General features: G+C 37.6%; 1 protein-coding gene across 3 annotated transcripts in view; it reads left to right on the forward strand.

The window, feature by feature from the left end:
• Window positions 1-276: 276 nt before the first annotated feature.
• FCHO2 (FCH and mu domain containing endocytic adaptor 2) overlaps window positions 277-13,854 on the forward strand; it is an 86,019-nt gene continuing 72,441 nt past the window's right edge. For all 3 annotated transcript variants that reach the window (XM_067316195.1, XM_067316196.1, XM_067316197.1), the window contains exons 1-3: window positions 277-376; window positions 11,464-11,555; window positions 13,378-13,452. In XM_067316195.1, the coding sequence (XP_067172296.1) occupies window positions 344-376; window positions 11,464-11,555; window positions 13,378-13,452 (200 nt within the window). In that variant the 5' untranslated portion in view covers window positions 277-343. The remainder of the gene's footprint in view (window positions 377-11,463; window positions 11,556-13,377; window positions 13,453-13,854) is intronic.

Raw genomic sequence — 13,854 nt, forward strand, 5'->3', positions numbered from 1 at the left:
GCGGCACCAACGGCTCCGGCGCGGGGCCCGCAACCGCCCCCCCCCGCCAGGTGAGCAGCCCAACGGCCGCGCCACGGCCGCGCGCCAGGTGTGGCGCCGGCACCGCGCGCTGCGGGCATGCGCGCGCCGCTCCTCCGCCCGGGCGGGGGAGGAATGCGAGGCGCCTGCGCAGGAGCGGCGGCGCATGCGCGCTGGCGCGGGGGCCGGGGGCGGCGAAGCCGTGTGGAAGGGGGCGGTCGCAGCGTAACGGGAAGGGCGGTGCGGCGCGGCGGCGCCTGTTTCCTCCGGCGGCTGAGGCGGTCGGGGCCGGGCCGCGCTCAGCGGGGGCCGGGGCGGCGGCGGGATGATGATGGCGTACTTCGTGGAGAGCTTCTGGGTAGGGACGGGGTGGCACGGGGCGGGGGCGGGACGGGGCAGAGCAGGACACGGGGCAGCCGGGGTCTCTCCGGAGAAACCGCCTCGGCCCTTCCGCCACCCCGGCGACTGGTCTGGGGCCTTGCGGCGGCGCGGCTGGCGGCGGCGGCGGCGGCGGGCCGGGGAGACGCGGGGTGCCTGCGCGCGCCGCCGCTGCGCGCTCCCGGGGGGCGGCGGCGGCGGCGGCGCCAGCGGAGCGGCCGCTCGGCCGGCAGCGGCGCAGCCTGCGGCGGGGCGCGGGGACTGTCGCGCCGTGCCCCCGCCTCGCCCGGCGCCGCTGTGCGGGGGTCCGCGGGGGGTGGCTGGACGCCGGTGTCGAGGGACGTGCCGGCCACGAACCGGCGACCCTTGGCTGGGGGGTCTCGTTCAGCGTGGCTTCGGCTGAAGTCTGGCCTCTTTCCCTTAAGCTTCCCAAACAATGCAGCTGTTTGGGGGAAGCAGCACTGCCTGTGCTGTTCTGCGTTCGCAGCATGCACGCGCAAAACTGCGCTTCCGAGCTTGATTCCTCTGTACCGAAAACTCATTGCTGTCTGCGTGTCAGAAGGTACAGCCTGAGCAGCAGCCAGCCAGAGAAACAACAGATCTTCCAGCCTGCTTTAGAAACATAGTTTGTCAGTCGTCTTTGTAGATAGGCATTTTTTAAATGAGTAGATACATTTCTATGGAGAAAAGCTTAAAATACGAATTTGAATTCTTATTCAGCCTCACATGAATTAAAACTTGTGTTCATTGCAGATGCCTCTGGACTGAAACATTAAAATAAGTGTTCTTGTAATCATCAGGCAGTTTACAGCTCTGCTGCTTTACTGTATGGTTAGTTTTTAATATGCGTCTCTACCAACTAGCAAGGAAAATGTAAATGTAAATATTTGACAATACAGAAATAGGAAGAGGAGAAAATACTTTAGATCTGTCTGCTTTTTCTACATAAATAGCACATTTTCAGTGTTTAGAGGAAACTAATTTCACAAATACAATATATTATTCTTAAAAATAAAGCGTAGCACAAGCCTGGTTTTGTCCTTTGTTGGAAGCCTTACATTTAACTTTGACTTTTTATTCTAACTCTTCTTTTAGACAGAATATTAAAATTCAATGAAACAAAATATTAGATTTGCTATCTCATATGAATCTGTTTAGTTTGAAGCTTCTCTGTTGGAGAGGGTTATTAAACTAGCGTGAATATTTTCTTTATCTAAGACAATAAATTATTTTAATATAAAAATTCACACTTTCATTCTAAAAATTAATATTTTCTACTAGGAATAAAGTAGTAGTTTTTATTCAGCTATCTCAAGTGAAATCAAACATTTTTCAATTTAAATGTGTTGTTTAACAAAACTTTGGTATGTTCTTTTAGCTGTTTGTGGGGTCAACTGTGTTTTATGCTGGTAGTAAGTCAGTAATACTGTTAGATCAGTAAAGGTAGTGGGCCATTCCCACACATTCTGTTGCCCTGTCTGTGTCTTCATAAATGCTACCAGCAAATATGAGATAGTAGACATGTACTCAACCCCCCCTCCCATTCTCCCTTACTGGTCTACAAACCTGCCTTATAGCTAGGTTGGCAAGACTCCTAGTGTGGGTTCAGCAATGAGTGCCAAGAGAAGGAGGTTTTCTTCTGTTAGCACAGTTCATCTACCTCCAAAAATGTCTTAAAGTAGGAAGACAAGCATACTCTTCTTGCTTGCCTTGCAGTTATGACAAAGACACTAGACAAGCTCTGAAACTTGAAAATTTGACAAAGAAGCATCTGCAATACCATGGACAGGGTTTTCTTTTGTTTAGAAGTAAAATAAAAAGTAAAGGATTGCTGCTTCCCTGTTGATGTGGGTAAATATCTTCTAAGAATAACTGTGGTGTCTAAATATGATGGGTTTTATGTCTGAAAGTAATGAGTTTTTACAGGTCCTGGGAACCAGACATAAATACAGATTTGTGCATTTTGAGTCATTAGGTTTGTCCATTTTGGTCAACTTTTCAGAATGGTTTATTGTTCAGAACTGTTACTGTAGTACTTTGTAAGATACGGAATACAAGCCCTTTATATGCTTTGAAATATGGTGACAGAATTAAGGTGAAACTTAGAAGTTTGCTGTGGAAATACACTGAATGTGTAATGACTAGAAAATAAAAGAAATCAATATTTCATTGCAGTATTGCATAGAACTTCAGAAGAATTGTGTCCTGTTTCTCGCTTTTGCCTTGGCCTTCTGGGTAGCACTGGGCAAAACCTTCTGCTTTCTTATATCAGTTCCCTCATCTATGAAATGGGGTACTTATGCTCTATGAAGTATTGACATGAAAATGAATCTACACAGTATAATTAATGTTTAATTATACATGTACATGCTGTCATTAATTTTCCCCTGAAATTGTGCATTGGAAATTGAACTCTGGACCTTCTGCTTTAGAAGGTCCTTTACTGATTCGATAACTTTCTGTAATTGGTAGGAAAAGAGATCAGAAACTTGAGGGGCTTATCTGACTTCTTGAGAAGAGCAGAGTGACATATACATGAATGTATATCTGTTTCTTACGCACTGTTCTCTTTTAAGAACTTCCTGAAAAATACTCTCATGTAAACAAAACAAATCTTAGTTTCTTTATAGTAATAGTCTTGTAGTTTATCATTACAGATTTTCACATTGTATTGCTTTTACAGGTTATTTGAGTAGTTGCAGTTATTTTTGTAGGGATTGTAAGAAAAACGTGCTTTTTCCAAGATGGTTTTGGACCTGTCAACTGCTTCTAAGAGGTCATTGAAAGATAAACAAAGCTATTTTCAGGACATGTAAAGCTGAAGTACACAGGCTTTTCTGCAACTTGAAAAATATAGGGGTCTGCAAATACGCAATATAGTTCAGTACTTTAGAGCAGCGGTTTTCAAAGTCAGTAGGACTTTTTTTGTGGTATCAAAAATTATGAACAAATAGTACAGACTATAAATGGCTTTGATTCTTTGGCTTTGATTCTTATGACTGAGTTTCAGGCATTCAAGTCACATGACCAAACATTCCCAACTCCTAATTAGGTTGTTGTCATAAAACATTGGGTGCTTGCTGCTATGTATGTGCTATATCAAAGCAATGATGTAATTTAAAGGGATGACTTTCATAAGTTATTTCCATTATACATAATTAGGTTTTGTCACTTTGAGTACACTGATACCAGTACAGTAGAATAAAAAGCATTTATTATCATTGGCTTACTGCTTTCTTAGCACTACTTGGGAAGTATTGCACAAGCTTTGACGTAAGTTTGATTTTGAATTGATTGGTTGAACGGTGCAGGTGATACTCTTGTTATTGAAAATCTATTAAACTGTATTAAGTTAACCAAAATAAGTCACTTCTAAGCCAATATATATTTCCTATTTTTTTAAATTAATTTGATAAAATTGTTAGAAGTTCTATGTGTAGCTGAAAACTGGTCTCTTCCTAATGCTGTGTATGTCAGCTCTGGGAATTTTGTGATCTAAAAATGTGTGTTTAAATTAGCTTTGACTTATTCCCCTTATTTGTTAATTACTTAATGTTACCTGTAGCTTTTGAGAATATGGTTGTGAGGAAGATTCCTTTCTTTCCAGGAGCTTTTGTAACATGTAAGAACTGGCCATATCCAGAGTTAATTGTCCAACAACTTTGTGAAGAGACTTATTCTAATAAATATAAGACACATTCTCTTATGCGCTTATGTAATATGCTTGACATGGAGACTTGTCATGCTTCCATTTGGATTTTCATTCATATGTTTAGGCATGGCTACTCATCTGTTTGGCATTTAGTTGGATGCTCAATTTCAGGAGAGCTGTTGTACAATATTTGTTGAGTTTTCTCCCTCTGTGTTTGTGCATTTCACATGGCTGGAAACTTTCCCTCTTTTTCATGTAAATATTTTTAATTATCTACATATTCAGAAAAAATATATATGTCCTCCTCCAAGTGCATAGAGCTTCTCTGGAACTGACCTTTAATTTATTGAAACTGGAAGAAAGAAATTGAAATTGTCAGATCCCTTTTGTTTTTAGACTTGCTCAAAACTTTTCAAACTGAAGATGATGTTTGTGTTGCCTGGGTCATCAGGCAACTACTTTTTTATACTTTTAGATGCTGATGAGCATCTATCAAACTATCAAACCTTCATAGCGTGACAGATGCTCTCAATTTTTATAGGTCTTTCAGAGACAGTGTAATTGAAAATTAACTACTGATAGCTAACTTTGAAAAACATAACACTGTAATATTTATCAGAAGAATATTTTCACGTATACAGTGTCCATGGTAAATTAAATAAACTCATTTTAAACAGTAGGAAGCAGTAATAGTTTAAACAACATGACAGCAGTGTTTATCAGAGCATCTAAAATGAGTTTATTTTAAGTTTACTTGGGGTTAGGTGAAGTTCCATTGCTTTATTTCATTAAAGTCTTACTCCTTTAGGAGTGAATGAAAACAAGTCAACAGTATGAATGAATAAACCATAACGAATAGTATATGTCTTCCAAAGCGTGTAGGTAAAGAGGATTTTTATTGTTATTATTTGTAACTTTCATTTTAGAAGTACAGGAATGAACTCCCAATCTATCATTCTGTTACACTAATATTTGTAAATTAATAGTTAAACAGGGTATGAACATACAGTCTATTGTTCTGTTACATTAATATTTGTAAATTAATAGTCAAATAAGGTATTTTGTAAGCTGTGTTAATCAAATCTTACAGTTGTTGAAAAGCTGCATATAGTTTCAGAAAATACCTAATTTGAACTTTTTTAGTTTTGAATGCAATTCTTGCGGTCGTTTTTTTCTCAGGAAGGTTATTTAGTCACAGATATCCTCTATTCCTCTCATATTTTATGTCACGAAGAATACAATGCTGTTAAATGTTGTTTTGCAATACAACCAGGTATTGCATGGCTGTTTTAACTTTCAGAATCTCCTGATTTTGTTGTGGAGTGTTTAATCTTGTGCCTTGCTAATAAAAGGGGGTTGTGCTCCTCCCCCTCCCCCCCCCCCCCCCCAACGGATTGGTTGTCTGCAGTTATTAGTTGGCATATTGGTTCAGCTCTGGAACTTTCTTGAAACAGACAACGTTTTGCGATTGAAAGGACTTTTATGCTAGAAGAATTATCTTTATTTGGATTCTTGCATGCATAGTATGTTGATTAGGGGTGTGGGTTTTTTCATACCCCAACTGACATTGTAGTGTGGGCGGTACTTTTAAGTGTAAAACTAGCTGTAGGACAGCCTCTCAGGAACTGAGCAAAACAAGAGGCAAAAGATAGACATTTTTCTTGAAGCAAGTAACTTTATTGCCCATATTCATTCTCTTCTAGGCTTTTCCTTTTTGTATACATGTAAAGTTTAGCATTCATCAAACGAGGGGCTCTTTTTTGGTCATATTTCACTAATATATCATGTTTGCCATATGCAGTTGTAAGGTTGAAAACATGAATAACAGAGGCTAAATATGATTTGTTTAACTCAAGTGACAGCATTTAATATTTTGGGTTCAGCAATTTTACTCAGCTTGAAAAGATTTTCAAAATTACCTGTGGGTTTTTAGTATGACCAATAGCTATCTGTGGCCTAAAACCTAGCAAGAAGTTTAAGAATTAGTTTGTGCTTAACAAACCATTAGATGCTGTGTATTCATTCATTCTGGTGGAATATAGGGAAATATGGATGAGTAATTTGGGTGCTAGGCTCCTTTTTGGATAAAAAGGTTACTTTATAGTTGTGCTTTCAACACAAGTGTAGAAAGCCATTTTAGGACAGCCTGGCTGGGGTTCTCCTGATCTGTATGGGATTGTTGTTTTTAATAAATGGAGTAATGACCAAAACCGTAAGAACAAGAATTCATTAAAGTATGCATACCTCCTAGAAGATTATTTTTGTTTTGCTTACTACTTCAATTTTTTTTATTAGCCTCCTGTTCAGTAAGGCTATAATGGTACATCAAAACTAGGATTTGAATATTAAATTTTGGAGATTAATTTACTTCAAATGCTCATAAAATGAGATCTAGATAGATCAACACTTTTTATGGTTGAAAAAAAATCTTTGTAATTAAGTTGAAACAACATTTCTGAATGTTGCAGCTCAAGTGCTTGCTTGCCCATTCCTAGAGAATAATTTGTGGGCTTGAGAGGCTATTTTAAAAAAGGATTAAAGGCTATGACTTAAGTGATTTATAATAAAAAGTATAGTTTTCTCATTCTGTTCTGTTCCTTCAATGCAATGTGGTAATGTGATCATGTTTGGAAGGCTGAATAGTGGTGAAGGATGATCATGCATACTGAGCCACTACTAACATAGGTTATAAAAGCATGGGTTAAAATGATGGCAATTCACCTATTGTTGAATGTTTCTTACTTTGCTGAACTTGGTTAGGAAAAAACTATCTTTATCTGAACTTCTCTGGTCAGTCTTCTGAAGTTTGACCAAAATCAAAAGGTGTTTAAGTACACGTGCCTTTTAATGTCTCACCTGCTAAGTTTTGCTGTCAAAACAGTGTTTGCAGCTGTCCTCTTCTTTCTTCTCCCACTGACTAAATGAGTAATAAATATCTGACCGGTCATGGAGACTTTAGAATAACCTTAATAATTGAGAAACATTTGTTTACATTAGGTAAAAAGAGCATGCTAGATAGAGAATATTAGCTTTTTGCACTAATATGCATTACTGTTGAAAGGTTTTAGTCCAAAGCAGAGAGAGCCTGTACATATACAAATTGATCAGAAACAGGAAATAAATACTGCTACAGATTCACCCAAATTTCTGTTTACTATACCAAATGTAGGTTTTAAATTCAGAATTATCTTTATATGTAGAAACAAAAATGTATTCTTAAAAAATTTTAAAGTCTAATAAAAATAGTTTAGCAAAACAGGGAGTTCCTGTAATCTGTTTCCTGTTATGCACAAGTCATGGAAATACTGAATTCTGACTTGACAGTTGCTGACAGGGTTACTTTCATTTCCATGAGAAAATCATAGCAGTTAGTTTTTGATGAAGGGAAATGGAAGGACTCTCTGCCCTCTCTTTCTGTGATTCTAATTTATTTTGTATATAAAGTGGTCAGTAGTGTCTTATTGTAGGCTTATTTAAATGAGGTGTTTACTTATATTAGAAGTCTTTCCTCCTATGGCTTGCTGTCAGGAGGCATATATGTTACATCTACTCTTTTACGGCATTGCCAAATGGTAAACCTCAAAAAGAACACCAGCTTCTGAAAGGAATTTTGTTAGTTCTAGGGAAAAAGGAGAAAACTGCTAATAAAATTCTAAATAATTAAACAGAGACTACATGGAGAGAGGACCACTTAAATTGTACATTCTCATACACAGTTTTACAGTTGTTTTTGCAAAGTTATGACAGCGTCATCCTCAACAGATGACATTTTACCCCCCAAATGATATTCACAGAATGGTCTGTCAAACTGATCTGGAAGTACGTTGCATATAACCGCATAGGGTATTATCCATGATGAAAGAGGCTCTCCTTTCTCCAAGATCTAGGCAACTGCTAGAGAAATCTGCATCTGACTTCACTGGCTTTCTGTCATAGCAGTCAATGGTAATTGCTTCTGAATGGGAGTGGAAGGTCTCCGTTCCCTCAGTGGTCTGCTGCATTTATTTATTTTTAAGTAGGCTAGTACTGGACTTTCAGTGACCCCAGCTATTGCTGTTGGTGTCAGGAGTTAGGGGATAAAAACGCTTAATGAAGAAAAATTAGCTTGATATACAGCTTCCATCTACAGAATTTTGCACAACATATTGGGGGCATGCTGAGGAAAAACAACCAAAAAAAGGCTTGTTGCCATATGTATGCATACACAGTATATGTATTTGTTTTTCTTAAATTCAGCCACCTTTTTTCTGCTTAGTCACAGCATATATCTCTGTCTTTATCCTAAATACAAAATCTTAATTCTGATCAGTATATGAATATTTGAGTCAGTCTTCATAAAAATAACTACTAAATAAAGTAGTTGTGGATGGACTGTATAGCTTTTCCTATGCAAAAAAAGTCTGCTCTCTGCAGTGAGATATCATACCATATTTGACATAGTTAGGTATATGTCTCCAGAGATGAGTGGAAAATGCATAATTTATAGAATTGTTATCAGGTTAATTATCAGAACTCTTGATCATGTAATCTGTAAATAATTGAACAGTTAATGTGCAGTTTTGAAGTCTAGACGTGTGTGTTTGTAGGCAGAGCCTGATATTGGTAAGGTAGTCTGACACTTGGCATTGTATTAGTAAGTGAAAACAGGTTTTAGAGCTGTGCCAAATTTAAACCACATAGTCTCTCAGTTCTGGGAGTCTTGCTGCTTTGTTTAAACCTTAATGTATCTTTCACGTAATTTCTTGGATTAATAACTATTGATAACATAGAAAAGATGTGGCTTTCAGGGGATTTTTTTAATTTGGAAAATATCTGTTCTGTTTCTCTGCTGTGCTTTCTGTTGTTGACATCAGGTCAAGAACAAGTAGGACTGACAAGAAAACTTCACTTAAGTGGAAAAGTTAGTTTCTTTGCAGTAAATTTCACTTACAGTTAGGGAACAAGAAGATGATGGGATTTGGTTGTTCTGAATCGTGCCATTTTGTAAAGCTATGCAAAGTTACTTTTGTGATAGATTATCAGTCCTCAGGAAGACTGCAGCCAGATGCTGGGTCATGGCTACGCTACCCTTCCTGTATTTCTAAACAGGCAGGAAATTTATGGAGCTCCAGTATAGAGGAGATTAAAAGCTACCTCATTATGAAAAGACACTTTAAAAGTTTATAAGCAGTCTGTGTTCAGCACATTGTGTGCAATGTATTGGCTTATGTAGAAGAAACGCATTAAAGCCAGGGAAAGAGAGAACAGTTCGTAAGGGAGCATTTTATTAATTTTTCTGGAAGAAGTGCTTAACTTACGGGTAAATGTTTTTCTCTGGATTTGGATGCAATAATAACTTCAGAGTGGTTAAAGAAGAATTTAGTTGTATATCATAATTGAAAATATCAGTGAGGTCTTATAGAGTCATTCTGGCATTTCAGTAATGTGATAGCGTTCATCAGGCTTTATATAGAGTAAATACAGAAAGTTAATAAGGTACCTATAGCTGCACCAGTAATGAAAATTATTCTGTGCCTCAAACTGTGAGGAAAGGTGGTTAGATATCACAGAAAGGGTGTTGAAACTGTTTTATTTTTGCAGAGATCTTACTTGTAATAAAATTAGATCTGGCTTCCTCAAACATAATTTGTTAGTTATTAGTTCTTAGTTGTATTCCCCACATGCGGAGTATTTAAAAACTTGTTTGTAGAGCACTGTATTTGGTATCATTAATTGCTCCAAACAGCTTATTGAACTTTTACAGTTAGACTAGTACTTGAAATAGTAAGACATCACAAAAATAAAAGCACAATTTACATATTTCCTACTAAGTTGTGTTCTTATCCTTTTTTGTCAAACTTGTAAAATCCATATTCTGTAGATAGTTCTCTTTGCTATATTTTAGTATATTCAGTTTAGCTCTGCTAGTAGTTTTCACAGACCTTTCTGTAATTGCAGTTATGCTGAACTGATCTGCATTTTGATTAACTTTTTCAGGTTACAACTTACTGCAACCTTAGGAACATTCATTTTATATTTTTTAAATGCTTGAAACAAAGCTAATAATTCTGGATAGCAGTCTGAATCCAATTGCCTTCATTCATCTGTTACTTGTGAATTTATTTGTGTATATGTGTGGTATCCTCTAAGTGAGCTTCTTATGTTAATGATAAGACTGCTGTATTACCTAATATTCTTCACATTTAACATGTGGGGCTACTCCTGTGGCTGCTGCAAAGTTCTTCATTCACCTGTAGCTGCTTCCACTTACTTAGGTTGGCAAATCGCTGCCTGCCCCAAGCTTTCTGCTCCCACTTCTTCTGCTGTAGCAGTGCAGCTGTTTGTGTCCTCATAGTGATCTGGATCACTGAATTTTATTTGCCAGCTTTATTTTTCAGCTGTATAAGTTCCCTGATCCTATGTACCTTGTGGGTGCCCAAACAAGTTGTTTCAGAACAAAAGAGACAGAAATGATTGGCGGGATGTATGACCATATCCTCAGGCTCCTCTCGCTGGAAATGTAGAGCTGCCATTGTGAGAAGTCCACGATCCTACTTCCCATCTTTCCTTCTGTTCCACTCTGAACATACGTGCAGCTTTCCTGAGGGCAGTACTACTGTGTCATTTGTAACAGTGGCATTACGGATCTGAAGATCCTTTTGTAAGGGAGGAGGGGAATGGATAGATGGACAGCAGCAGTGCTGTTATGCCATGCCTTGCCTTGCCTTCCTTTAATCCCCATTGTTGCTTTCTCCTTTCTGGGGGAAGTTCAACATGGTGCCAAAGTGATAAGCTGGCTGAGCTTATTAACTAGTGTTTAGGACAGTGTTCCAGTTTTAATGGTGAGATTTGCCTAGCTGGTTGGAAAGTATTTTAAGTTTTAAAACCAAATTTAAGAACAAGCAAAGTTACCTGTAGAAAGGAAGAGATTAGTGGTTTTACCAATTTTATAAAAAATAGAAGAAGGTCTGTGAAGTGTGAAGACTTGGGGAGGTAGGATATCAGATGATTCTGAAATTTGAATTTCACTTTATTGGGAATAATGAAAGATATGAGCGAATGGAAGGGGAAGGCAATATTAAATGTTTTCAGTAAGATAGGGAGTAAAAGAATACGAGAGCTGAAGAAATCCGGAAAAGAAATGGCTTTGAATATAGCCTAGAAATATATAACAGAAGAGTTGCCATTAGGTTTGGCAAAGAGGGTAGTACTGGCTACTGAGGTAATTTTTGGTTCCAGTGTTTTTATGTAAGGGATTGTAGGGACTAATGGAGCTATTGGGGGTGCAGGAAAGGTTGAGGAATTAGAAATAACCATTCTGTTCATGAAGCATGAAACTTGATCAGTTGTTAAAAGGCATACATTTTATACTTTGTTCTGTAATTGCTGTAACATGTTGCATTTGATGGTTCTACTTTCTTTTTATTAATCTTTAGGGGGAAAGGAACAATGGCTTTGACGTCCTGTATCACAACATGAAACATGGACATTTGTCAACAAAAGAATTAGCAGACTTTATTAGAGAAAGGTAAGTATTTATCTTTGTTAATCCTGGCTCTAACATACTATTTGTGGTTTCTATTTAAAAGTTTATTGTTATGTGTTGTAGTAACATGCAATATATATATATTAAAAAGAGCAGTATAAAGTATCTCATATCCTACAAGAATATCTAGGCTTGTTCCATTCACTTATAACTGAATAGTGACTGTTAACCATCAATTAATAACCAACTTCTAATTTGAAGGTTGATTTAAACAATAAAAGTAGAAAGCTAGAAATGTCAGATTAAGTGTTGAGCTGTTTATTTAAATTGATCCCAGTTTTTCTTCATGTTTGGAAGAAAAGGAATAATTTCTTAAGTAGTAAAAATTATATCAGTCTTTCAATGTTTTTGACCAGAGATATAGAATTAGAGTATTAACAACTGCTAGTAAAATCTTTAAAAATGATACCTTTGGGTTAAGAAGGGAGAAAGTTATTTGCACATGGTGAAGAATTTTATAAATTGTTTGTGAGATTTAAAATGTAATTAAGTTATTGTATTATACAGCTTTCTTTGGTAAACATTTAAAAGTAACATGCTTAATCCCCTTCTCCAAAAGCTGACTGTCCTGTTATGTTGGAAGTTCAGTAGATTTAGATATGTGCTCCTCTGTCAAAGTTTCAGGTGACAACTGCGACTTTGTTTCCTGTTTCGAAAGGAAATTCTTTGTGCTTGAGAAGTGTTACTGTGAAAAGGAGAAATAATGACATATACCTCAACAATAAGTGATTATAGGCATGGTAAATTGAGAGAAAAGTAAATTCTTAATCTTCCTTTTTTTTTTTTTTCTCCCCTACTATCCACAAATAAAGGTATTACAGGTAGGAAAATTACTTCAAGCTTTTGCAATTTCAAGAAGAGGCAATTACAGTATTTCCTGAAATCCAGGATGATTCCAAATCTAGGCTGACACTACATATTGAGTATTGATTTAGGGCAGAAAGTTAAAATAGCATCTATCGTTAGCTTAGTAAAAGGAGGGGAAGAAGATGCATCTCATTTATGGTGGAGGAAGGACTTGCAGGGAGTCACTGGTCTGATACATTGTGTTTGTTATTCCATGGCAGTTGCCCCAGCACAGGCTCTAATAAGGAAATCTATGGTGACCCTTGGATTTTGACTCTCCAAAAGACAAGTAAACATGTGGTTTTGAATTCAGGAAAGTGTAATTAAACTTTATTTAGGGAAAAGGACATCCAAGAGAAATCGGTATGTGCAGAGAGAACCTTCTTTAGAAATAAATACAAACAACAGAACACTGTACTGTAGTGTTTTCCAAACTCAAACAGCAGAGTTAAAAAAATACAATACTAACCCCCCCAACCTAGATCTACAAAAAGTGAAGACAAAATCCCATTTTATTTGATGTGGACAAATGTGCTTGCTTAGTAAGTGTTCAGCTTTTTGTTTCAATGTTTTTGCTACAAATATATTTGATGATGTTGCTTTCTAAATCTGTAGTATTTAGACAATGTTATGCAGGTGATCGTTATGTCACTTTGTCCTGATTGTTGCTAAGGACTGTTAAAGATAGAGGGAAAACAACAGGGAAGAGAGGAATCATCTTATGCAAATCTTGAGCTCTTGGATTTTATTTATTTATATTTCCAAGCAATATTCTGCCGTAGTGTTCTCAGTCAGATTTTTAACATACTTATGTGCTTTTGCATATACCTTTTGAGGATTCATTAATATGTAGCTGTTTTCAGCTAAAGTAAAAGTCCTGTGCTCTGCACTTTTAGAATGCATATTCATCCGTCTTCAAAACTCCATTGATTATGCTTTTGATTGCTTTTGTTGACAGAGCTACAATAGAGGAGGCGTATTCAAGGTCAATGACAAAACTAGCCAAATCAGCAAGCAATTACACACAACTTGGGTAAGTAAGTGTGTATAAAAGTGAAATAATTAATTACATAAGTGTTAGGAATCAAGTTTGATTCTGACTGTTTTATTCATGATGTTGAAGGATCAGTGGCTGCTGTAACTTTGCCACTTTAAAAGCATTGGTTCTTAAGCTACCATGCAACTATGACCAGAAAAAAGAAAAAGAAGGGACAGTACAGCTCTAACAGTACTCCTGGTTAAAAAAAACACGGACGAACTGTACGTTCCACCGTGGTTAAAGTTGAGTTCATTTCAGATGTGATAAAGAACATGATTTGCTATTCTGTGTGCCCAAGCCTGTGAGGAGAGAACATATGGTCTGCAAATGTGACAGTAAATTTATTTCCATTATTTCTATTTTTTCAAGTGTTAATGCAGTCCTCAGAGGTGTTAA

Source organism: Apteryx mantelli, chromosome Z, assembly GCF_036417845.1.
Source record: "Apteryx mantelli isolate bAptMan1 chromosome Z, bAptMan1.hap1, whole genome shotgun sequence".
Lineage (NCBI taxonomy): Eukaryota > Metazoa > Chordata > Aves > Apterygiformes > Apterygidae > Apteryx > Apteryx mantelli.